The sequence below is a fragment of the Mus musculus genome, chromosome 12 (assembly GCF_000001635.26).
Source record: "Mus musculus strain C57BL/6J chromosome 12, GRCm38.p6 C57BL/6J".
Lineage (NCBI taxonomy): Eukaryota > Metazoa > Chordata > Mammalia > Rodentia > Muridae > Mus > Mus musculus.
In genome coordinates this window covers 51,347,146-51,372,423 of record NC_000078.6, presented here as the reverse complement: position 1 = coordinate 51,372,423, position 25,278 = coordinate 51,347,146, and the positions used below count along the sequence as shown (strand labels likewise).

Below are 25,278 nucleotides of genomic sequence, written 5' to 3'. Positions count from 1 at the left end.
AGTTAGCAATTAAACAGGAAAGATAATTAAATCCATGAAACATACAGTATCAGCAAAGACTATTTCTAACTAGACTGAGAATTCTGAAGTAACAGATTCTGACATTCGTCTAGGACAAACTAAGACACAGAGTGTGCTAAAGAGTACATCCAATATGCAAATCAATGTAGGATTCAAAAGAAAAATCAAGGTCTACCCATTTATTGTTAACTTCTTTTATGTAGTCACTAATATGATAGCTTAATAAATGCAGAAAAATCTAAATGATAAAAACCAAAAATTTATAGGAAAACTTGAAAGTAAAAACTTTCTTTTATAAAATGAATATAGGTAATGTTTATTAACAAATACTCTTGTTATCATGAGTAGAGTTGATATAGACTAATTCGGTGGCTTTAAGCTGAACTAGATGGAACAGAGATTAGCTTTAGGACTGCTCTATGCTATTATGACCACCCATATTTAAAGTTTTAGTTTCCTTTGAATAGGAAAAATGTTTCCATCTTAAACTACATGTGTTGTATTTATGATATAAGTGTACTGAGTAACTTTTTTCATTACTTTTATCTTTTGCTTGTTTCCTCTGTAATGTAAATTCATGTAACAGATTTAAGTCTTCTTAGGGAAAGAGCATAAACCATAAAAAACATATTGGAAAAAAAGCTTCACATACCCTCTATAGCCTTTAAGTAACTGTTCCAAAACCTCAAAGTCTGTACGTCCGCTACCGAGTGAATTGTGAAGAGGTCACTGAGGTTTTTTGCAGAGAGATTCTCAGGTTTATGACATAGGATCTTATAAAATGCTTCTGGGTAAGTTTGAATTTTCTCTAAAACACCAAGCGTTTTCAGACCCTGTTTAAAACTTGAAGAGAGAAATAAGGCAACATACATACAAATTTACCTGGCATTTTTTTTTTAAAAGATGCATTTATTTATTATGTACACAGTGTTGGGCCTGAATATTCCTTGCACACCAAAAGAGAGCACCAAATCTCATTACAGACGGTTGTGAGCTACCATGTGGTTGGTTGCGGGGAATTGAACTGAGGACCTCTGAAAGAGCAGTCAGTGCTCTTAACCTCTGGGCCTTCTCTCCAGCCCTTACCTGGCACTTTATAAATAGCCAATTAAAACAAAAAACAAAACAGCCCAACAAGAACTATTACATGCCTTTAGATATGAGATAAGATACTAGGATATACTTTCAAATCAACAAGCAACTGGATTAATAATTATGAAAATAATCACTTGCCTTTCTAGATTTAAAATTGTATTTTATTGAAAGTAGTAAGTACTACGTTGCATGACTGGATAAACTTCCTATACATGGCTACTAAATGAAATACTAGGACCGGGCAGTGGTGGCACATACCTTTAATCCCAGCACTTGGGAGGCAGAGGCAGCCTGATTTCTAAGTTCGAGGCCAGCCTGGTCTACAGAGTGAGTTCCAGGACAGCCAGGGCTACACAGAGAAACCCGGTCTCAAAAAACAAAAAAAACAAAAAAACAAAAAAAACAAAAAACAAAAAAAAAAAGAGGAGGAGGAGGAATAATAAAAGGAATCCTAAGGATAAGTCCCTTAAGAAGGTGGCTCAGAGGTCTGTAAAAGAGGTGACTGCCAGTGCTCTTGGTTGCCCATCAAACTATATGTTAAAACCCTACATTGTGTACATGCACCATGAACTTTGATTGCAAGAAACACAGGTAGAGTGTGGGGAATTGCAGGCTAGTCTCCAGTCGAGCTGAGGTCTGAACACCGAAGGTCATGATTCACCTTCATCACATGGTAGGCATTCCTTCATGCTCCTGGAACTCTGGCCCCTGCCTAAAGTACCACCTCCCACAGCCTCCACAAGAGAAGCATGGCCAGTAATCATGTAAGCAATGGCCCAAGCTTCTGACCTTCAAGCTAAACTCTTTCCCAGTTACCTAGCAACAGTGAAGACCATTAAAACGGCTGTTCAGCCCCCACCTTGCTCTCTTACTCTCTCTTACTCCTTTGTTCCTTTACCTCTCACTTCTCTTACTTCTCTCTCCTCTTCCCTCTCTTTGTCTTCTCTCTCCTCCTCCTCCTCTCTCTTTCTCTAGCTCTCCCTCTCTTTCTCCCTTCTCTTTCCCCTGCATTTCTACAATAAAGCTCTTAAACCATAAAGAGTCTCTGCTCCATCAAGATCTGCTGCACACTCTGGTCAGTGTTGGGAACCTCTCCCCTATACACCTGGGGCTACAGAAGTTTTGTCTATGTGACTACTGACCATGCTTCTCTCTTGTGTGGGCTGTGGGAGGCGGTACCTTAGGCAGGGGCCAGAGTTCCAGGAGCACGAGGGAATGCCTACAATGTCATGAAGATGAATTATGACCATTGGGGTTCAGACCTCAGCTCGACTGGAGACCAGCCTGCAATTCCCCACAGTAGGGGGGCTGGCAAGATGGCTCAGTGGGTAAGATCAGTGATTGCTCTTCTGAAGGTCCTGAATTCAAATCCCAGCAACCACATGGTGGCTCACAACCATCCATAATGAGATATGATGCCCTCTTCTGGAGAATCTGAAGACAGCTACAGTGTACTTATTTATAATAATAAATAAATATTTAAAAAAATAGAAGTAATTAAGAAGTAGCAATGACCCAAGTTTAAGGTTGTGGGTCAGCACAATACGAGGAACTGTGTTACAGGATTGGAACATTAGGAAGGTTAAGAACCTTGGCCCATAATTCCACATTATCCTTAAGTATTGGACTGACTTGGGATTACTGACCAGATATGACAGCATATATCTGTCATTTCTGCACTTGGGAAGTTGAAAAGGCATAACACAGCTCAAAGTCATCCTTAGCTATGTAAACACTTGGAAGACAGCCTGGGCCTTAAAGAAAAAAAGTAAAAGCCAAATGTATTTGGTTCCTATTTACCCAACAGATGACAGGTGTGCAATACTGACTACACGAATGAGTAGACACAGTAGTTCAAATGGTTACAAAAGCGAGTTTTCATTAGGAAAAAAAGACTACTAATTGAACTGCTGATTGGCTGTCCCTGAGGAACCCGTTCCTGTAATCTGGACAGAATTAAAGCAGGGCTTATTCAGGAGAGGTTAACATTTTAAATAGCATTAACATTCCCTGAAATTAAACATTTATATTTATTACCAAATAAATAAGTAATTTTATAGAATCTTTAACATAGAAATAGGCAACTTACCTCTCAAAAGGTGCCTTGACTCTATTAATTACATGGTAGAAAAGGATGTCTTTTACCAACATGAATTTATCACTTAATGATGTCGTAAGTCTTAAACATCCACTGACCTCTAAGTAGTTATAGTGTTGGCTTATTACTGAATTTAAAATGTTTAAATCAGTTGCAGAATCTATCTGTAACAGGAAAAATATACTCATGTTACCCATTTATTCTCAGCGATTGCTGCAATTCAAATGATAACACATTTTTTATTCAATTTTTATAAAGTTCTTTAATTTTTTTTTTTTTTTTCTGTGTATAGGGCACGTGCTTGTGAGTACAGGCGCCTGTAGAGGATATGGAGCTACAAGTGACTGGGAGCTGCCTGCCATGCATGCATGCTGGGATCTAATTTGCATCTCCTGACAAAAGCAGTAGCATCTTTTTTGAGACAGAGTCTTTACTACACAGTCCCTTGTCAGGCCTAGCATTCTCTCTGCAGACCAGGCTGACCATGACCTGTAGGATCCACCTGTTTCTGCCAGCTAAGCTCTGGGATGAAAGGCATGCAGCACCACGCCCCGTGACTCACTAGATGCAGTCTTAACTATGGAGCCATATCTCCAGTCCTATACTCAATTCTTTAGTAAAACAGGGTAGAATAAAATTATGCCAAGAAATATATAAGAGATGTCCATTTTCCATCCTAGAAACCACATGATGAAAAAAAAAAACCAATTCCCACAGGTTCCCCCCTCTGGCATCCTGGCATCTACATACACACTGAGGCATGAACACTTACCACAGCCAGCAAATCCTGCAGACTATTAATCTGCTAGTCCCCACTCTCTAAAATCTAGCATGCTTACCTCTAACTATCTTGACTTTTATGTTACTTTTAAGTTTTATTTATTATATGTAAGTATACTGTAGCTGTTTTCAGACACACCAGAAGAGAGCATCAGATCTCATTATGGATGGTTGTGAGCCACCATGTGGTTGCTGAGATTTGAACTCAGGACTTCAGAAGAGCAGTCAGTGCTCTTAACTGCTGAGCCATCTCGCCAGCCCCTATTGTTGTTAAAACAGGTCTCACTATGCAGTCTAGGTTACCCTTGAAGCCTTAAATTGGTGACATTTATACAGGCATGTTCAACCATGCCCACCTATATTGGTTTCTGAAATGGTTCTGAACTCTTTAGGTACATATTACAGATTTATCACTTATACTAAAATACAACTAGAATGTAATTTATATTTTAAGGAGCGGGTATATTTCTTACCTTGATTATAATCTGTGCAACATCAATGTCTGATACATCATCCAAAGTTGGTAGAGTATTTTCTGGTCCATAAGCAAGGCAGTTAAACAAGGTTTCAGAAAAGAAACCAGGCGAAGGACCACCATGAACTAAAGAAATGGCAAGCATTTTGCCAACTTCATAGTAAAGATTCTCTTTCACAGCTGTAAATACAGATAAAAATAAACTATAAAGGACAATTTAAAATAAAAACATATATAGCTAGAAAGAAACTTAAAAATGGAAACATTTGTAAAATAACCATCCTGTATATATAGGAAGCTACCATCCTGTATATCGACCTTCCCTAGAAATCTATTTGAAAACATCCCACTTGGATAGAAATAACCTAATGTAGAACAAAATGTAAATCTCTGGGAAAAGAAACTATGAGCAGGGGCTGGAGTTATGACACTTGCAGAAGTCATGGATTCTGTTCCCAGCCCCCACACAGTAGCTCACAATCATCTGTAACTCCAACTCCAGGGAGATCTGCTGCACTTTTCTGACCTCTGCAGGCGCCAGGCACATGAGTGGTGCATAAACATACAGGCAAACAAAACACTCATTCACACGAAATAATCTTTGAAACTGTGATTATAATTAATTGTATCTCAGTTAAGTGTACATCCCCTGGCTTACTTTGGTCTGTTATTGAGGAAATATACACATAGTTAGATTCCTGTTTTTCCCAAGCACAATAATGTAAAATTTTCTAAATTTATTCAAAACAGGTTTACACCACAGCTCTTAGATGCATTAGACTAGAATGTACTACCGTGCAACGCATCCTTTCCTCCTGGCTCTCCAGGTTCGGTAACCTACTTAATTGTGAGACATGTTATAACCACCAGCAGCTTACATATGCTGGCTCAATCACTTACAGGATCTGAGCAGATCCATTCATACACACGGTATTAGTGAATCAAAGCATATGAACATTTTTAAGGTTGTGCTATATATTATTATCTTACAAAAGGGGAGGTTTACTCAATACTAAATGCTACCATACTACACTCATAGCTTTAAATATTTAAAAAAGGTTATTAATGTTTATCAGTAACTCTGATGGGCAAGAAAGCTATGTAAATGTTATTTTATAATTATACTAGTTCTTCAAAACAATTAATAAGTAACATTTAGAATATTATATCTTCATTAACAATCTTATTTGCAGCTAGATTTTCTAGCTGATTAAAAAAAAAAACAACCCTATATGCGGGAGGGTAATTCATCATGGAAGTGAGAGCCACTAGATGGCTATAGACAGACTTAAGTTCAGGTTTCATAGCTACATTCCCGTGCTTTACACTCACCGTGCCAGAGTTACCTTGAGTAACAACTCAGTATTTGGGAAGGCATTATTGGGGTAGAACTAAGTTGTTTATAAATAGAAAAAAAGTATGCTTCAGGCAATAAGACAAAGGAAGAAATTAAAATGTAATAAATCTCCTTATTCTTTTTCAACTTCCTTGTAACAAAAAACTCCTAAGAAGAAACACATTACCCATTGTTCTCAAGTGTTTACTCAACCAAAATAGATCATTACCTGAAGATAGAAAGGCACATATGAAATTGTTAAAAGAAAGCCCTGTACACCAAGTCCATGTAAAAGTGGTAACTCCAGAGCAGTAGCCCCACACTAGCTTCTCATTCCTGAGACTTAGTGCATTTAAAAAAAGACAGACATAAATCATAAAACAAACTTAACATAAGGTCCATGTGGTAAAAAAACACCGAGTGCTTAATTACAGTGAACATGCCTTCAATCCCACTTGTGAGGCAGAGGTAGGCTGGGCTCTTAAGTTCAAGACCAGCCTGGTCTACAGAGCAAGTTTCAGGTCAGCCAAGGCTATACAGGGAAACCCTGTCTCAAAAATCTAAGAAGAATGAACAAAAAGAGCCCAAATAACTATTCATTTCACCTGGTGATGTGAGTCAAATGAAATTCAAGAAAATACAAATCTAAATAAACATTTAATTATGAAATCATTGAGCATACGGCTATAGTACAGATATAAGAATTATGTTTTGATTCCAAGTCTGCATAACTAAACCTTGTGTGTGTGTATCTAAAAGAGTTCAGGTGCCCAAGGAGGGCCCAGCTGTTGGATGCCCTGAAGCTGGAGCCGTGAGCTGCTTACTGTGGGCACTGCAAATAGAACTTGAGTCGTCTCAAGCACAGCAAGCATTCCTAGCACTAAGTCATTTCTCCAAACCCAGATGGACTCCAGCCTTTACTTTCAAAACCATCAAATTCCGATTCACCGACAAATGTAAATTATTTATTCCAGATATACCTAAAGAATATTCAAACCAAGTACTTTGGTTTTGGCTACACATACTACCTTCAGTGTGTATAATAATAAAAATAATTACCTTGAGAATTTAGAGACAAGTTCTTTGCCAAGGACCCTTCAAACACTGATGAATTCTCAAGATGGTGCATTAAGTGACTCAGAAATTCCTGCTTTGATCCAAGATGCTGGCTTCCAACCTCATTGCCATTAACATACACTACGTCAATGGAGCATGAAGGGTTAAACTTCTGGCTCTGGAACTGCTCTAAGGCACTCCTCCACACATTGGCTTTGTTGATGTATAATGTCTTAGTTTTCTTTTTAATTTGGAATCCTAACTCTATCAATATTGTTGAAATGTCTCTCCTAAATTTGCTGCCTTGCCTATAAAATACAGATTTGAATAAAGAACATTAAAGGAGTTTATGTGAAACAGCAGGTATAGAGCATTAAAAGTTGTAGGTTTGTCTGTTTTGTTCGGTTTTTAATTTTAAAAAGATATTCTTTTTATAATACTGGAACCAAACCAAAAACATTTATCTGATTATCTACTCTTAAATTCCCCCATTCTAACTATCTACCGACTTATGATCATTTGCAGCAACTTGAAGATTATTTGAATGCCTAATGTGGACTCAGATTTAAGGGTATAAAATTTGAATTCTTGCTTCCTTCCTTGCCAATAACTAAAACAATTATCTACAATGAAGCTTTAACGGATAATACAGCTAATATTAGCAACAGAACTCACATTCACTTAAATTTTAGTCTAGACCCTCTAGGTCAACAATTCTTAAATGTGTGGTCCTAGAGCAACAGCATCATACATGAGCGAGTTACAAATAAACATCCCTGAGCTCCAATCCGAACCACTCTCTGTGTGCTAACATCCATGGGTCACATGAGTGAGCTTTTTGCTGCCTCAGGTTTTCCATCTGCAGGTAGAAGTAATGGACTCAATGTACACAGATCATCTCTCTGTAACACTGTCCTACCCCAAACATTGCACACACATGGTATTATAACAGCTAAGTTCTTGCTCCTTAAAATGTCAGTGCTACTCTTCAGGCATATGACTGGACATTAAAACAGAAACAAACTGTCAAGTTCATCTAGTGCAACATCTTTGGAAAGCTAAACATCAAAATTATTTTCAAACTATATAAATATAAAACAATGAATCATTTTTAAAATAAAAGTACTTAATTTATTGTAAGAAGCTTTTCAGTTGAATTAGTAAGTCACTTTTTTGGCAAGTATCTAATAGTCTACTTTTCTGCAAACAGAATTATCAAATATTTTCAAAAAAATTCCCTTTTTTGTGTTTTAAAGCCTTTTTTACAACAAAGAACTTCATGCAGTTACATTTTTCTACAGTGCAAAGACTCCAACTTTTTTTTAGTTATGCAAAGTTAAAAATCATAACTATAAAAATATACCCGATAAAACATAAAATTTAGAATTACTTAGTTTAGAACTTTGTGGAAGTAGAAATAAATAAGCACAATAATATTTACAGATAAGCCTTGAGTTTCTAAAGGGAAAGAGCTGACATTTAAGGCTCCTGACATTGATTATATATAGAAAGCAAGCAATGATTCTAGCATCAAAAACCAACCTTTGTGTTAAACAGGACTGTCTTCTAAAAATACATGCTGTGGTTGATAACTGAATTTCTTGCTTTAGTCTGGAATCAAGTAATGTTGGAAAGATATTTTTCTATGATGTTTATATCTTTAAGATTATTTTATATTATGACTCAGTATAGATTAATGTATAGACTCTAATTGATTAATGTAGCCTGACATTTTGCTGTCCTCACCCCAGTTCCCTCCCTTCACTCTTCCTCCCTAACTTCCTTTATGACACAGATCCTCATGCCTCAAGCTGGTCTCCAATTCAAACTACAGCTATGTGAGCACCCTCAGCTACTTTATTTTCCCTCACCTTTCCCTGACTTCTTGCATCCCATGATAGGCCCTACAGTTTGAAAATTCATTCTTCTAAATAATTGCATGATCAGCCAATAGCCTGTGTACGAGTGGCATCTGAAGTCATAATTTTCTTCAAAGTGATTTTTATGTTTACTTACCTCAGTAGTTCTTTATGCTGGGCTACAGTTGACTGTCTGGGGAGCTTAGATGATGACTCTTCCAACAAGCAGTCAGTAACTGTCACATTAGTAGAGTTGGCTAATGGGTGTTTGGGGGCCTTTTGGAAATCTACATATTTAAATCTCGAAGTTAGCTCAATAAAAACATAGGCAAAACATTTTCAACAACATGCACTTGAACAGAAGCATCTTTATTCAAAATTACAAACTATTACCTGAAGTGTAGGTAATTCTTCTACAGTCCAAACACTCCCAATTTTGTTCCCAAGACTGTAGTGAGGAACAGGCTAAGTGTGTTCCACTAGAACCACAACTCTGACACCGCTTTACTTCCCATTTGCTGAGGACATAAAGGAAAGTATAGATGTGTGTTCTGTTAGTGCTGGATTACAGTCAGATCACTAGCTGTGCCTACAGTTCAGCCCACTGCTATAAACCACAACCAGTCTACCAAAGGAAGGAAAGACTATATGATTTCATTTCCCCCTCTGAAGTACTGACTGACTTAGGAAAGGTCTGGACTCTAGTCCAGGTTGGCCTGGAATCACTATGTAGCCCAGGCTGGCCATTTTCCCAAGTGCTGTGATTACAGACATGCCTCACCACACCTGACTCTAAAGTATTTTTTCTCATTTTAAGTTTGTAATCTCTTCCTCCAAACATCCTTAAAAACCTCAACTAATACCAACACACACATATATACAAAGACTGTAGTTATCAGAGAGGCTTATGATAAGCAGAAAAAAATATTTTCCTTTACATTTGAGACAGTGCGTTTACAGAGAGACTACTTTTTCACTGTGTCTGATATGGAAGCATCAAGTATTAGCAGTATCTGATCTGCAGCATCAAGGTACACAGTATATATCCTTAACCAAACAAATAAAAAACCTTGCTGTGACATTTCAGGCGCTGTGCAGCATAGCACGATCTATAGTTTGTTCCTGGCTCAGATTCATACTCTTGCTCCTCCATCTCTCATTGTGCCCTGTAACAGGACAATCCATATACATTCCCATACAGGTGCATATTAGGGTTTCTGTTGCTGTGGTAAAACACCATGACCCAAAGTAACTTTGGGAGGAGAGGGTTTATGGGCCCATCACCGTAAGAACATGGGTCAGAAACTCAGGGCAGGAACCCAAGGGCAGGAGCTGATGCTAAGGCCATGGAAGGGTTATGTTTACTGGCTTGCTCTTCATATTTTGCTTAGCCTGCCTTCATTTAGAACCCAGGACTACCAGTCCAAGGGCAGCCCCACCCACATGGACTGGCCCCTCCCAAATCAATCACTAATTAAGAAAATGCCTACATCTAGATCTTATGGAAGCATTGTCTCAATTGAGTTTCTCTCCTCTCAGAAGACTAGCTTGTGTCAAGCTGACATAAAACTATTCAACACACATAAAGGTAATAGGCAGGATGCTTCTTTCACACTGTGTGGGAATGAGTACACAATCTTTGCACAGAGACAAATATATTCCCTAAATATATGAAAATATTGGTGGCAGTTAGGTGCTAGATATTCTCCCAACACCTGTATGTGTGGGCATCTTCTCCTGAGAGTGTGGATGGATAGGGCATAAGTGCCTGACTCTCTTCTAAAAGATAGTTCTGCCCACTCACAATGAGGAAAAAGACAGTGAAAATAAGTGTTTATTACATACAAGGCCCTCTTTAAGATTCTCCCAATTTTGAAAGAAGAAAGAAGCACTATTCTTTAAGAGGAGGAAACCTAATCACACAGGGCTAATTTCCCTAAGCTAATATATTGCTGCATGCCTTAGAGTAAGGTTTCCCACAAAGTTTTTACCTTGATTTTAGACCCATGGTCCAGCTACTATCCTAAGCTGCCTTTTACCATTAGAATGCAAAGTGTACAATAATTGAGGCAAACATCTAGGTACCAGCTGTTTGTGTCCTGAGACAAAAGGTTAAACCATGATAGTAATACAAAATAAGAATTCAAAAGCTGGCCAGCACTCAGAGATTATCACATCCACAACATGATACATGAGACCACTTTTTATGAAAAAAAAAAGTCTCCTTCACTCTATGCCTCTTATGATAAGATTATGTGAACAGGAACAATAACATGTTTTTAGAGAGAGAATGATAGGCCACAGACAAGAGAGAAAACCACAGTGGAGAGACAGACACCTGCATCATCTCTAGACAACTCTTGAGAAATCAGTCACAAGGCCCTAGTTCTGGGACTCTAGCCTCTGAACAATCTTCCGTGCATTGTTAGAGGAGCTCTGTGTAACTTACACTTACAACATCCCCTCAGCTTGGAATAGCCTCATAAGAATTTACAATACAAGTTTCAATAGTGACTACAAAGTATTTCTGCTTACACACTAAATAAACATGTTCAATCTTACGTTAAAGCCTCAAGCATCCTCTAAGTCACCAGAAAAGCAACCTTCTTAGCTAAATCTCAGGAAGGGACAACTCAACATAAGCTTGCAGAATCACCTGTTAGGTTCGTTGTAGTCTCGGCCTTTTTTGCAGTGACATCTTCGAATATCACAGCGGTCGTGGCTCTGCAGCAGCTCTTGATACGCGTTTTCTTCTAATTCCCAGGATGCATCTCTATAATGAGAGGAGGTATAAAGTGTGCTTTGGTTTAACAGGTCATTTACAGACAAGGATTAAAGTTAGCATTTTTAGGCTGATCTCTTCATCACAGAAACTCATTATGTTAATTTACCTTACAATGTCTTTCGAGACAGGGTTTCTCTGTGTAGCCCTGGCTGTCCTGGAACTCACTTTGTAGACCAGGCTGGCCTCGAACTCAGAAATCCGCCTGCCTCTGCCTCCCGAGTGCTGGGATTAAAGGCGTGCGCCACCACCACCCGGCACAATGTCTTTTTTTTTTAATTATAATTATTATTTATTTAATGTATAAGAGCACTCTGTAGCTTTCTTCAGACACATCAGAAGAGGGCATCAGATCCCATTACAGATGGTTGTAAGCCACCATGTGGTTGCTAGGAATTGACCTCAGGATCTCTGGAAGAGCAGTCAGTGCTCTTAACCGCTGAGCCATCTCTCCAGCCCCCTTATAGTCAATTTCACAGTGAACTTTCAAATACTATGTGAGAAGCTGAACAAACTTTCTAAAACCTACATTTTTCTAGTATTTCAATTTTTGTTGTTACACTCTAAGCTAGCTTCAAATTCAAGCTTTTCTCCAGCTTCTCAAGTGCTAGGACTATACATGTTTGTTTGCTATTTCTTTCTCTCACTCTCTGCCCCAAGACTGGAGCCTGGGCAACCCTGGAACTCAGTTCCCAGCCCATGGGGGCCTCAGCCTCTCAAGGATGGGCATCCAAAGCTTTACTCTCAAGGTTGCTATCACTACTCAGGATTTCTCTCCGTGGGGCATTACTAAAATTCTCCTTTTCCATTTTAAACCCATTTAGCCTGGCTCAGATCACTTAAAGATGCTATACAAATCACCCAGAACTGGACTGGACGGAGACACAGCATCTAACTGGGTACTGTCATTATAGTGCACATTCTCCAAAAGCTGGCCACCTGGGACGAGGCATGTGACTCAATGCAGCATGGCTACTTAGCCACAATCACTAATCAGACACACACAGTCATTGTTAATGTTAGTAAATACTACATTTAAATGCTTTTTGGTCAAAAAGCCAAATGTTACTCACTTTTCAGGAATATGAATTCCCATTCTCAACATCTCCTTCTGAAAGATGTCTGTATTATTGCATAGTGTACATCTAAAGAAAAACACTCCTGCATTTATTGCTTGGACCTACAGCAAAAAATGGGAAAATCTATTGTTAGCAATGCATTTCTCATCAGATTGTGAATTAAATAACTAACAGAACATGCTCTTTGCCTTTCTGTATCATGAGAATATTTCCTGTTAGAACGATAAGCAAAGCCACTCAAAACAAAGACAACTCTTTTTTTCAGTTTAAAAACATCTAATGAATACATGATTTTTGCCTTTTCAGCAGTCAGCAATTTGCTTTCATAAACTTTAATACTATTCTAGTTTGCTTTCTGTCACTATTAAGAAAACACTCATGAACACTGACATCGGAAGAGGAGGGTTTATTTTTATTTTGTCTTACAGCTCCTAGGTCACACCATCACTGAGAGAAGAAACTCAGAGCAGGAGCCTGGAGCAGCTGCTTCCTGCTCAGAAAATGTTATCTACCGTGTGCAAACATAGATGTGTAAAAGTATTATTCATATGTGTATGTAGTGTATGTCTGTCTTCCTGAGTGTGCGTGGGTGTGCATATGGAGGTCAGAGGCTGAAGTCAGTCTTTTCATCTGTTCAGCTAGACTGATTTGGGAAATGAGCTCCAAGAATCTTATCTCTGAACCCTTCCACTACCATCCTATAAAGGCCTATGCTGAAGTTACTGCCTAGTACTACTGTGTTGACATGCCTAGCTTTAAAAGTGCCATTTTTTTTTAAAGTATATACATGAAGAAAGAGGAAAAAAAAACCCATTTAGAAGAAACAAAGGAAAATAGGAAGACATTTCAAGGACCACATCCATGGATAGACAGAGAACATGCAATTAGGAAAATTAGAATTGACAATATATCTTGATATGACATTCTGGGCAAATTGAACTATTAATAAGATTAAACAGGTGAATCAAATGCAGAAGAAAGACTATGCTTTAAGAATAGCATAACTGATAGGAAATAATATACCTAGAATTCCAATTGGTATTTTAGAGAAGCGAGTGAGTGGTTACAAGAGAGAAGGACACACAATACAAGGTGGACTGATACAGCTGAAGGGACAGCTGATGGATGCTAAAGCAGGAAAGAGGATGGTAGGCAAATGATACCCACACACACCAAGTACTACATTGCAACAGTAACTCATTGCAGACAAAAGAAGGTATCTTACTAAACATGAGGTTTAATACAAAGACATATCTGATAGAAAATGAAACAAGCAGAAACAACCCCAGAGACAAAACCGGTTGAACAGCAAGCACAAAACATTTGGAGGATACCAGACCATGACAGAGAGATCCAAACTGGGGCAGTAGCACTCTTTTCATTTTAATGTCTAGTCTCTTTTCACAAAATTTCTACATGCAGTAATCAAAGTAGTCAGAAATATTGTTTAGCCATATACTGTAAGCCAGAGTGGGTTTAGTTCAGATTTTCGTTAGGTTCTGTAATCATGAGTGGAAAAGTCTCTATAGATTCTGTTAAGAGAAAGTGACTGAAGAATTAACAAGTTCTAATTATAGCAACTCCTACTGACATTTATGTAACCGTCAGGTTGCTATGTGGATTTAATTCTGAATTAATGTTTTGAAATAAAAACAACAGTTTTTTGTTAGCATTATTTCTACGGTCTGCCTCCCTCTCCCTATATAGTACTGTCTGTGTGTGTGTATCTGTGTGTCTGTGTCTGTGTGACAGACAGACAGACAGACAGGCATTCTATAAGGAGCTAGATCCCAGTCCAATGCTTCTAGTTTTAAATGACAAAGAGTTCATGAAAACATTAGGCCAAATCTAAGAACTCTCTCTACTTTATTATTAACAAATACAAAGCAAATCTTTATAAAATTAAGACACACTCATCAATAATTAAAGTCCGTTAAACACAAATCTTTAAGAAATATTCCTTTTTAAAAGGCTCTCACATAAAATTAAATTGCACATCATGATGGTTATTAACTGTTCTCTAAAACATACGTTTGTATGGAGAATTAGCAAACATTTCCAAGAAAACAGGCTCCAATTTATCACCTCTAACTGAATAACCGAAGTATAAAAGTTTAAGATTATTAAAAACAAAACAAAACAAAACCAGAAATCAGATAAGCTCCATTGAGTCTTTTTTGAAATAGAAGGCAACTTAATATCTGATAACTCTGAACAGTTAATAACAAACCATTTTATTTTACTAAGCAAACCAAGATCTAAGCTTTACAAAGCAAGTTAAAAAGTTAAGTAAATCTTTATTTGGCCTGGTTTTGACTAACAACACTTTCTATACCATAAGAATGTTCTAAATAAAGCCATTCAATCAAGTTGAGAATGCAGTCCACCGGACTGTTTTCAGTGAGTATTAATCCAAGGGGACTCACACACACTCGATGAGGAGCCGACCTCTGATTTTTAGGATACTGTTTCTTCGTTTGAGCAGAGTAAACACAGATTAAGAAGTGAGACGAGAGCTCCCAAGAGTGTAATAGGCTCCAAGAGAGGAATACTGGTATTTTATGATATATTTCATGACACCAGATTAAAATTCAAATTGATAAGCAATAGATTTTATATTATGGAGTCAAAGATTAAAAAGCTATCTTACCTGTAAACAGTCTCTATGAAACCAAGCATTCTTACAACAGGGACTTTGTAGTATGTTATAAGTAGGAATAGGCTCGACAAATTCCAAACAGATAGTACATGGTAAAGAACTACTATATTTATTAGATGTAATTGCTTGAACGGGTCGATGTTTCCAGCAAAATGACCTAAAAGTAGAAATTTGTAAAGAATATATAAGGAAGAGAAAAACACAACTCAGTTTATAATCTCTTCTGTTTCACATATGTGGGCCCTATAGTCTAGCATCCTGTACTCAAGGAAAGCCAAATGCTTTGAAACAAACTCTGGGAGGTAAGACTCCCTCAAGACTAGTATCAGTATTTTGTTAGTAACAGAGGACCTTTACCCTTGTACTCCAGCAGAGCACACACTACTGGACTAATTACTAATAGTCTATTTACCCTCGTACCCAGGGAGCACACACTACTGTATTCAGTATCACCTAACTTAAAAGAACTTAACATCTATCATGTGACACGTCACATGCAAGTGACAAACTGTTCCTAATCTTCTTCTTTCCTTTGTATTCTCTAAGGCTCCTTTATATCCCATTTTGCTTAACCATTATATAAATAGAAATACAAAAAACTCAAGAAATACTCAGGGTACCAAATGCCAAAATTCACAAAATCTTCTTGTTTGAAGCTGTACTCAGGGGGTACGCCATAGTAAGTTTGATTTTTTTTTTTAACTCAACAAAGTTTATAAGGCAATTTAATTTCTGAACTGAGTGATAAAATGTTTCACAGAAATATAAATCAAAAGTTCATCCTCGAGCTGAAGGCTGAATGTGAGTAATAATCTTGGCGTCCATCTCAGATAGCCTTGCAACTCAAGTTTCACCAGATAGAATGAACTCCAGGGACAATCATGTGATAGAATAGATTATATACAAGTACACACTCACACACTCATATATCTTGCAAATGGAATTTGTATGTATAAATTCAGTACAACTTTAAAAAGTAATTTTACATGGGAACTATATCTTTAGGCCATTTGTCATCATTCTTTAACAAGAACAAAAGTTTCAGACAGTTTCGAGATGCCAGGTGGGTGCTGGAGGCCAAGCCTGGGTCCCCTGGAAGAGGAGCCAATATTCTGAACTGCTGAATCATTCTCCCAGCTCCTCATATTTAGTATTTAATTAGCAGTTAAATAACTCACGCAAAATTGTCAGTGAACTGGAAAATACATTCTTTCTGAAGTCCACAAGGCAAGTGATAACTTCGTTTACACGTGGGTACCACACATCCAATTGAAGCACCATTCTTCTTGCAAACTGTACACTTCTAGAAGAAATATGAAAACAGGAGTATAATAAAAAAACTTTCAGTACTACAGTTTGATAAAATAATGAGTGTTCCTAGTGGAAAGACTGAAAATTATTGCTATAATATATTCTATCCTAACCCAAATGACAAAGTTTTAAGATCTGTATTGGGTAGTTTTTCCTTTTTTGTCAGTTTGACAGTCTAGTATTAGAGAAAAGGAGGCTCAAATTAAGAAAATGCCTCCACCAGATTGGCCTGTAGGCAAGTCTGTGGGGGTATTTTCACCATCAGTGAGTGATGGGTGTGTGGTATCTCCACCTACGGTGGCTGCGTTGCGGTCCTGGGCTGTATAGGAAAGCCGGCTGAGCTAGCCATGGGCAGCGAGCCAGAAAGCCACATTCTTCCAGTCTCTATTTCACTTCCTGTCCCTGGGTTTCTGTCTTGAGAACCTTCCCTCAACAAAAGGCTGAATCATGGGAATTAAAGATAAAATACACCACGGCTCGAGAGATTGCTGAGATAAAATACACCACAGCTCGAGAGATTGATGAGTGGTTAAGAGTACTGCATGTTCTTTCAGAGGTTCTGAGTTTAATTCCCAGCAACCACATGGTGCTCACAACCATTTGTAATGAGATCTGATACCTTTTTCTGGTGTGGGAGCACTCCGCTCAGGTGCAAATATTCCCAAAGGTTCACAGTGCACGCAGAGAATTTGTATATATTAAGAAAACTAGCAGCTACCAAAACTTGTAAGGAGGATTCCTCTTAATTCCAAGTTTGCTATTAAGATGTTAAGGAATCTTGACACTGCATCCCTACCAAGTCCTTTGGTTTACTGGAACCATTCAGAGCATGTTCCTCTAGAGCCCCAGATCCTATTTCACCACTGGCTCCCTTTATGCTAACCACTCACCCAACGTTTTTATATAGTGACCATCTCCAGCAAATAAATGCTTCCTCTCTATGTATTCTGTGTTAAGTTCTCATGAGTGACACGGCTTTCTTTTCCCAGCAACCTTACTTTTTACAACTGGCACACATTGAGATGGACTACAGTGACAGGGGAGAGAAATATATTACTTTGTAGAGAGGATACATTGTATGTTGTATCCTGATTCGTCACCTGTCAATAAAAAAGCCTATGGCTTAGGTAGGAAATAGATGTGGGACATCCAGGAAAGAAGAAGGATTCTGGGATAGAGCCAGGCAGGAGAGTTGCCCAAGAAATGAGAGGAGACAGACACATGGTACTTGAGACAGGGAACCCCAGACACAGCAGAATGGAGATTAAAATAAATGGGTTAAGTTATGATTCTTTTTTTGTTTGTTTTTATTTTTGTTTTTTTCAAGACAGGGCTTCTCTGTGTAGCCCTGGCTGTCCTGGAACTCACTCTGTAGAACAGGCTGGCCTTGAACTCAGAAATTCGCCTGCCTCTGCCCCCCAAGTGCTGGGATTAAAGGCATGTGCCACCACTGCCTGGCAAGTTATGATTCTTGTAAGAGAAGAGCCTAGCAATAAGACCACTGTAAATTTATTGTGAGTCTGAGTCTTATTTCTGAGAGAATGGGGCTGGGCAGAACTGGACTATGTTAGAGATTGCAGGGCATCACAAACTAGGTCATTTGTAACTAGTGATACTTCCCCATCTGTTACCCTGTCTCGAAAAAAAACAAAAAAACAAAAAAACAAAAAAAAGAAAAAAGAAGAAAAAAAGAACAACGCTTGTAGACCAACTTCAAAAACTAAATCAAACCGAGAATGAGTGAAATAATGAACAGAAGTTCCCTCCTGATAAACTGTTTTTCAGTGTAGGTTAAGCTCTTCTTTGTAAAAATATAAAAATGTTTAATAAAACGTATCATATGTGGTAACAATATCCATCAGAATAAGATACTGTAGTCAAGTTTCTAATCCAGACTGACTGAAGAACCCTCCCAAGGCAGCAGCAGCAGCAGCACTGTGGTACCCAGCGTACTGAATAGCAAGTACTTACCAGTTTGGAGGCTCTCTGGACTTCCTTCCTGATGTCTTCTATTAGGAAGCCATAAACTCCTTCTTCTTCTTTACCTCTCTGCCAAATTCCACTTGACATTAACTATGAATATATTCTCAATTAGAAAATACACTCCAAAACGGGTAGGAATTAACAGATGTATACATGAGCAATGAGGCAATGCAGACCACCTGACTTACCAAGCAGTAGTAGTGGACACTAAAATTCCATTTTTCATATGTTTTCTTTTCTCCGTATTTATTGGGACAGTCATCATTTTTTCGGCAGAAAACACAAGCTAACAGCAAAAAAAAAAAGAAAAAAGAAAAGAAATTTAAAATTACAAAATAATGTATAGGATTAGTGCTTCTCCTAAGTGTATGTGCATGTGCACAAGTGTGCACATGTGACCAGTGGCCATGGGTCACATCTGGAGGTCAGGAGACCTCATGTCTTTTAATGTCCCTTTTCCTAGCTGCTTCCCGGGCTTCCTGGGAGTGTCCAGCCGATGCCTCACTCCCAGAACACTAGGATTATAGCCATGTGCTATCATGCCCAACTTTATGTGAGTTCTAGAGACGGGAACTCAAGCATTCAGACCAGCAGGACGAGTATCTTACCGGCTGCTGCACATCCCCAGATCAATTTTGTCTCGATGTCCTTGGTTGGTTCATTCATGTCTATGGTAACAGACTGCTAGACTAAAAGGAAGTGACTCAGACCTCATTCCCAGATCAAGGTGGTTGTGCTTTTACACCTATGTGGTAACTCCCTAAGGGATGAAGGCAAATGCCTGCTTCTTTTACCAGCATCAGAATTCTCTTAGGGTTAAACAAACCATAGTCGTAAAAGTCTGGGGCACGCAGCTGATTGGCTAAAACCAACCTGGTTTAGAAGTTGGGAAGAATGGATCTATCTGGGAGTAAGGGTTTAAAAAGCTCACACATGTATTAAAGTGCACCGGGGTCTTATGTGCACACATAGACCAAGCTCATAAAAATACAAGAAAGACAAACTTGGGCTGCTGAAGGATCTCGAGGTACATCCAACCCAATACTAAGAAGACCTTGAATCAATAATGGTTCAAGCATTCATCTTTATAACAAACTTTCTAATTTTTATATCAGACTAGTTAAAATTCATTAAAACTGTTCTAATTCACTATATTTACTGTTAAAATTACCTTTTACGACAGCAAATACTGGTTCCTATTAAGCACACTAATATAAGTAAAGACTAGAGGCATTAACCTGGTGGGAAATTAAGTTGGGATAAGAAGACATCCAACCAATGTTCAACGGTATTACATAAATCATCAACATTTCCCAACTCCTGGCATTACTGATATAATCAGGAGGCATAACAAGACAACAGGTATATGGGGTGCAGGAGTTGTAGGAGCAAAATTCCTTATTCAAAATAAGGTAGAGTCAACAGATAAAGAAGGTAGACTCGCCGGGCAGTGGTGGCACACGGCTTTAATCCCAGCACTCGGGAGGCAGAGGCAGGCAGATTTCTGAGTTTGAGGCCAGCCTGGTCTACAAAATGAGCTCCAGGACAGCCGGGGCTATATAAAAACCCTGTCTTGAAAATGGAAAAAAAAAAGGTTGACTCAACTGTGCATGTCTATAATTCCTGTGCCAAGGGCCAGAAACCTGGATGCTTTCCTTGCCAGTTGAACCAAATAGAGGAGTTCAAGAGTCGATGAGGCTGGGCATGGTGGCGCATGCCTTTAATCCCAGCACTCGGAAGGCAGAGGCAGCCGGATTTCTGAGTTCAAGTCCAGCCTGGTATACAGAGTGAGTTCCAGGACAGCCAGGGCTACACAGAGAAACCCTGTCTCGGAAAAAAAAAAAAAAAAAAAGCTAGGCACAGGCATGGTGGTACACACCTTTGATCCAAGCACAAGGGAGGGAGGTGGATTCGAGTTCAAGGCTAGCCTGGTCTACATAGTGAGCACATTGCATTTGCTAGTCAGAAAAAAACATAGTGAGACTGTCTCAAAACCAAACAAGTAAGAGCCCCACCAAGCCTAAGTGGAGGAGCAGTGCATCCAAGTCTACAGTAATCATTTAGATTCCTCACCATTCATGGTAGCAAGTCAACAGGTTCTGTTTCTAAAACAGCGATGTATCAACAGGGAAAATTGTAAACTTAGAAATTTTCCTTTTCACGTTAGACTTCTGTCTACTCATTGGCCTCATTTATCAAAGGGAAAACCATTAAAAATTAAAGTTTTCTCAGATTCAAAATATATCTGATCTTATAAAATATGGAAAAATAAATTTGACAAGATGTCTTCTAGCAGCAAATCTAGCTTGTGGAAATGAACATAATCACAATAATTTAATAGAACATATTAACTAAGCATACATCGGAATACTCATTCGTGCTGGCTGGATAGCATTCTAAATGGATTTTATTATAATACAAATATTTTAAATTCAGTTACTTACCAAGACTTTGTGAATTATCAGGTTTATTTTCATTCATTTTACTAGGAAAAATAAAAGCATATTGATATCTTAATTTCAAAAATCTCACATTAACCATTTTATTAAATTTAGTCAGTATATAAGTATAATCAGGTAATAATCACTTCATACTATATAATACAGTATGTAACTTCCTCACTTGGGAACAAGTAGTAGTTCAAGTAGAGTGGCAGATTTGAAGATACTGGAGAGAGTATTTCTTAAAACATTTAAGTACTAGATTGTGAGATGCCCTATGGTGCACCACAAAGTCCTACACAACATAACTGCCTGGACTCTTACATTTCTGAATAAATATTAAGCCAATACCCATTAAACATCTTCTCCTTTGACCCTTTCTTTGGCTATGTTAGGACTGTGTTTGTCCAGAACTGCAACTCCTGTGAAAAACAAAGCACTCTATTTAATTTGAAAACCTGTTCACTGGCATCCTGTGAGCAATTCGGCTCCCATGTTAGTACCCTGTACAACACTACTTTATGACTTTCTATTGTGCCTGGAGAACTTGCCATACTGTCCTGCTCAGCAGTGCTCAAACCACTTATAATTTATATACTGCCATGTCATAAACGTGCGCTACCTCCTCTTATTCTCTGGTCATGTCTAGAAGCTTACTGCCAGATGACAAGAACTTCCAAGACGTTTCTTGAAGAAGTCTGTTCAGTATGGAATGCAGTACTTTAGACATGAGCTTTATGATATAAGCACAAGCTGCCATCTAAGACTTCTGGTGACAGAGTCTGATGTAACTTCAGAGAGGCCCTGAGGTGGTCCCTAATTCTTGATCCAGACATACTACCATAACTTTTGTTTTATTTTAAACCGAGTTCCAGAGGTGATTTAGAGTGTTAATAGATGGATAATATAACAGTAAGCTGAATTCCCTCCCACTCCGCCTAATGGCTACCCAGCAAAGAAAGGATGGTAATTAAACTCCAGAAGTGACAATCTATCCAATAAATACTATAGAAAAAACTGACTTTTTGTTTGGGAGGAAAAAATAAACACCGACTTCCATACAGAAAAACTACACCAAAAACATTAACGCTCTAAGAGAAAAACTAGTTTTGATCCTGACAAAGGAAGAATTTTCCAAGTTAAGAAAATGGAAAGATGTGCAATGAAAAAACATTTGCTGAATGTATCTGACAAAGGATTTACATTTGGGATGCATAAAGAAAGAACATAACTCAGAGCTGGGCATGGTAGCGCACACACTTAATCCCAGCACTTGGGAGGCTACAGAGTGCTCGTATACATTAAATAAATAATAATTATAATTAAAAAAAAAAGACATTGTGCCGGGTGGTGGTGGCGCACGCCTTTAATCCCAGCACTCGGGAGGCAGAGGCAGGCGGATTTCTGAGTTCGAGGCCAGCCTGGTCTACAGCGTGAGTTCCAGGACAGCCAGGGCTACACAGTGAAACCCTGTCTCGAAAAACTGAAAAGAAAAAAAGAAAAAAGGGGGAAAAAAAAGGAAATGCATGCTATAGTTACATCATGGTTAGTAGCTATATTTTTGGCATCTTGTTCTCATACATGTAATAGTTCCTAGAATTCCCACAATAATCACACAAGGAAGTCTTTATCCCCATTACCTAAGAGACTTTAATCAGAGAGGCTAAACAGCTTCCCTAGTCAAGGTCACACAGCTATGAGGTCCTAGGGATGGGAATTCTAAGCAAGAAGTCTGGTTCTAGTTGTATGTCTTTAACTAATATATTACCAGGTTGTTCTAGGAAGTCCATGTTTTGAAACCTCTGGTAGACTAGTCTAACTTTTCAGTTAAAAGGCATTATCCAAGTCCATCCTCTAGAAAGTTAAAATCTCTGATGTTTGAGTACAGGCCATCAGCTTGGGAGCCCTTATAGGAAGGAGTATGCATACAATGAAGTGTGACATTTACTGATGTGGGTAAACAACAACAAAACACAACCAACCAAACAAACAAACAAAAGGCACATTAGGATACAGAAAATCTACAACAGGTTACTTGCTGGTACCATTTAGGAAGCTAGCAGATCTGACTGCACTGTTTGAGAAAGGCCAGCCAATAGCTTTGTGGCAGACTCATTGAAAACACTTTCAATGATCTTCCTTTTTAATTTTTTTCCTACTTGAATATCGAAAACAGCATTCATTAGCAGGCATGAAAGAGGATGAAGAAATGGTCTTACTTCGGATGTTACTAAGTACCACTTTAAAATGTTTAAGCATTTTTAACGACACCGTCACCCAGTTGGTAAAACCTTAAAAGGATGTTACCTTTTTTCTACAAAACACACAAGCAACCTGTCAGTTTTTAATAAGGCAAAGTATATAACTTGTTTCAAAAGAAAGTTTATGTTTACCGTGTACATCTCAGCTATTCAAAAAAGTGTGGCTTTTTGTCGGGGTTTGTGAGAGTCCAGTTCATCATAAAAGATGAACAACAAAAACAACAAAAAAACAAACAAGCAAAAACGCCCGAAGAAAACTCAATTCCTGAGGCACTGAGTCCCTCTAAAATAACTCGATAATAACAATCACCAAATGAATGAAGAGGGTGAAAAGCGGGGACGGGACGGAACGGGTGGGGGTTGGGGGTGACACTAGACCCTATCCCCATTGTTAGCAAACTTAACATCTGTGAGCCACCGCTGCTACTGTAGCCAGTTTAAATGAGCAATAGGGCTCGGATTTTTGCGGTACACAAGAAGTGTCAAGGTGTGAAAGAAAAATACCCCGGTTTTAAACACAAAGGATACTCGGATTTCAGCTTAAATCCCCTCGAGGCATTTCAAGGCTGTCATTTCTCTGCGGTGAGGGACCGGTCTCAAGAGCAACTGGGAGCCACAACGGGCACCCCTCCGTGAAGCCCTCCCCCCTTCCCTCTTTAATTAATAAAGAGCAGCTCGGGGCTCGACAGCGGCAGGGCGCGGACGTCCAGCGCGTGGAGAAGCCCCCTACCGCTCACACCTACCCGGCCGCCCGTGACACCTCCGTCTGTCCCCGGGCACGTCTTCACCAGGCGCGGGGCACAAGTCCCAGGCTCGCCGCGTTACCGCTCACGTCGACCGCAGCGCTGCCGTACGCCCAACCCGCTCAGCCCCATCCAACGGCTCGCACAATTCAAATTCGTCGTCCACTTCCGTTTGCGACCCGGAACCCACGGCTGCTCGGCCCCTCCCCGGGGAAGTGGACGCAGGGAGGCTGCGTCTGCGCCTTGGCTTTCGGGGTGGGGGTGGGAATGAAGTTCGGGCGTGCGCGCAGGGGTGGCTGCGCGGACCCGGCCAGGAAAACAACTCCCGGTCCTGCACGTCCGCGGAGGCGTGCGGAGCGCACCAGTCACCCCCCAACAGGCCACACGCTGGGAGGAGGCTTGCCCATGCTAATGAGAAGGCGCGCGAAGGCGAATTCTCCCGGCCCTCTCCCGCAAGGAATTCTTTTGCATCACACTTCCCTATTGTCCTAAAAGTTCCTCGCTTGGCTCTGGGAGGTCGGTTTTCTTCAGCGAGGGCCAGAATGAAAATTTTAATCCCAGAGATGTCTGGAGTTTCTGAAAGGATTACATTTGAGGGGGTTTAAGAGACTTCCACAAGCATTTAGATCTTTTAGGCAGATATCTGAAAGATCAGAACTGTAAGCATTAGAGCTAGGATTAATAGCGGGTCAACTAACACCTGATAGAACGGATTCGCACTTGATTTATCCTAGCGGCGCTTCCTCAGCGCCTTTCAAAACACAACTTGAAAGATTTGCTGGATTTCTAGAATCTAGATACCTAACACGAAGGTAGATTGTAATTTTTAACCGATGTAACGTTTTTTAACAGTGGGAAATGATGTTTAACAATAAAGTATGACTCCTCAGCTATTGGATTTTGTATGCTGATACTGAAAGCGTTCAAAGATAAGATTTTGAAATACTAAGAAGCCAACTTTAGAAGGACTATGTAATGCCCTTCTCTTGAAGTATGTATGTGTGTGCCTGTGGCAATACAAAGTTTCAGGATGGGAGAGCAAACTGTACTAATTAATCAAATCTGGCAGTGTGATTGGTAAATAGGGAGGGCAAAAGGGGGAGGAATTTTTTTTAACGTTATAAACAGCTGAATATTCAGATTAAGACTATTTGATACTGCCAAATTTGTGTTAGGAATGGAATATATTCTAAATACAGAAACAGGCAGGGTAAATGAATGTGTGAATGTATCTTAGTTGGCTAGGTTGTTTACATTCGTTCAACAGTAATTGAAGGTCTGGAGACAAGGACCAGCAGC

At 39.1% G+C, this 25,278-nt stretch overlaps 1 protein-coding gene across 3 annotated transcripts in view; it reads right to left on the bottom strand.

The window, feature by feature from the left end:
* Positions 1-24,194, bottom strand: part of G2e3 (G2/M-phase specific E3 ubiquitin ligase) — a 28,757-nt gene extending 4,563 nt beyond the window's left edge. Inside the window, exons 1-15 of one of the 3 annotated variants that reach the window (NM_001167963.1) lie at positions 23,980-24,194; positions 20,979-21,019; positions 18,723-18,820; positions 18,523-18,624; positions 16,419-16,543; positions 15,232-15,397; positions 12,576-12,682; positions 11,377-11,493; positions 9,114-9,238; positions 8,878-9,007; positions 8,404-8,472; positions 6,865-7,169; positions 4,468-4,649; positions 3,206-3,378; positions 674-864 (exon numbers count right to left, since the gene is read on the bottom strand). In NM_001167963.1, the coding sequence (NP_001161435.1) occupies positions 674-864; positions 3,206-3,378; positions 4,468-4,649; positions 6,865-7,169; positions 8,404-8,472; positions 8,878-9,007; positions 9,114-9,238; positions 11,377-11,493; positions 12,576-12,682; positions 15,232-15,397; positions 16,419-16,543; positions 18,523-18,624; positions 18,723-18,820; positions 20,979-21,015 (1,927 nt within the window). In that variant the 5' untranslated portion in view covers positions 21,016-21,019; positions 23,980-24,194. Of the gene's footprint in view, positions 1-673; positions 865-3,205; positions 3,379-4,467; positions 4,673-6,864; positions 7,170-8,403; positions 8,473-8,877; positions 9,008-9,113; positions 9,239-11,376; positions 11,494-12,575; positions 12,683-15,231; positions 15,398-16,418; positions 16,544-18,522; positions 18,625-18,722; positions 18,821-20,978; positions 21,020-23,979 lie in introns of all 3 variants that reach the window. The other 2 variants (NM_001015099.2, NM_001167964.1) reach the window with 2 other exon arrangements.
* Between the last annotated feature and the right edge of the window lie 1,084 nt (positions 24,195-25,278).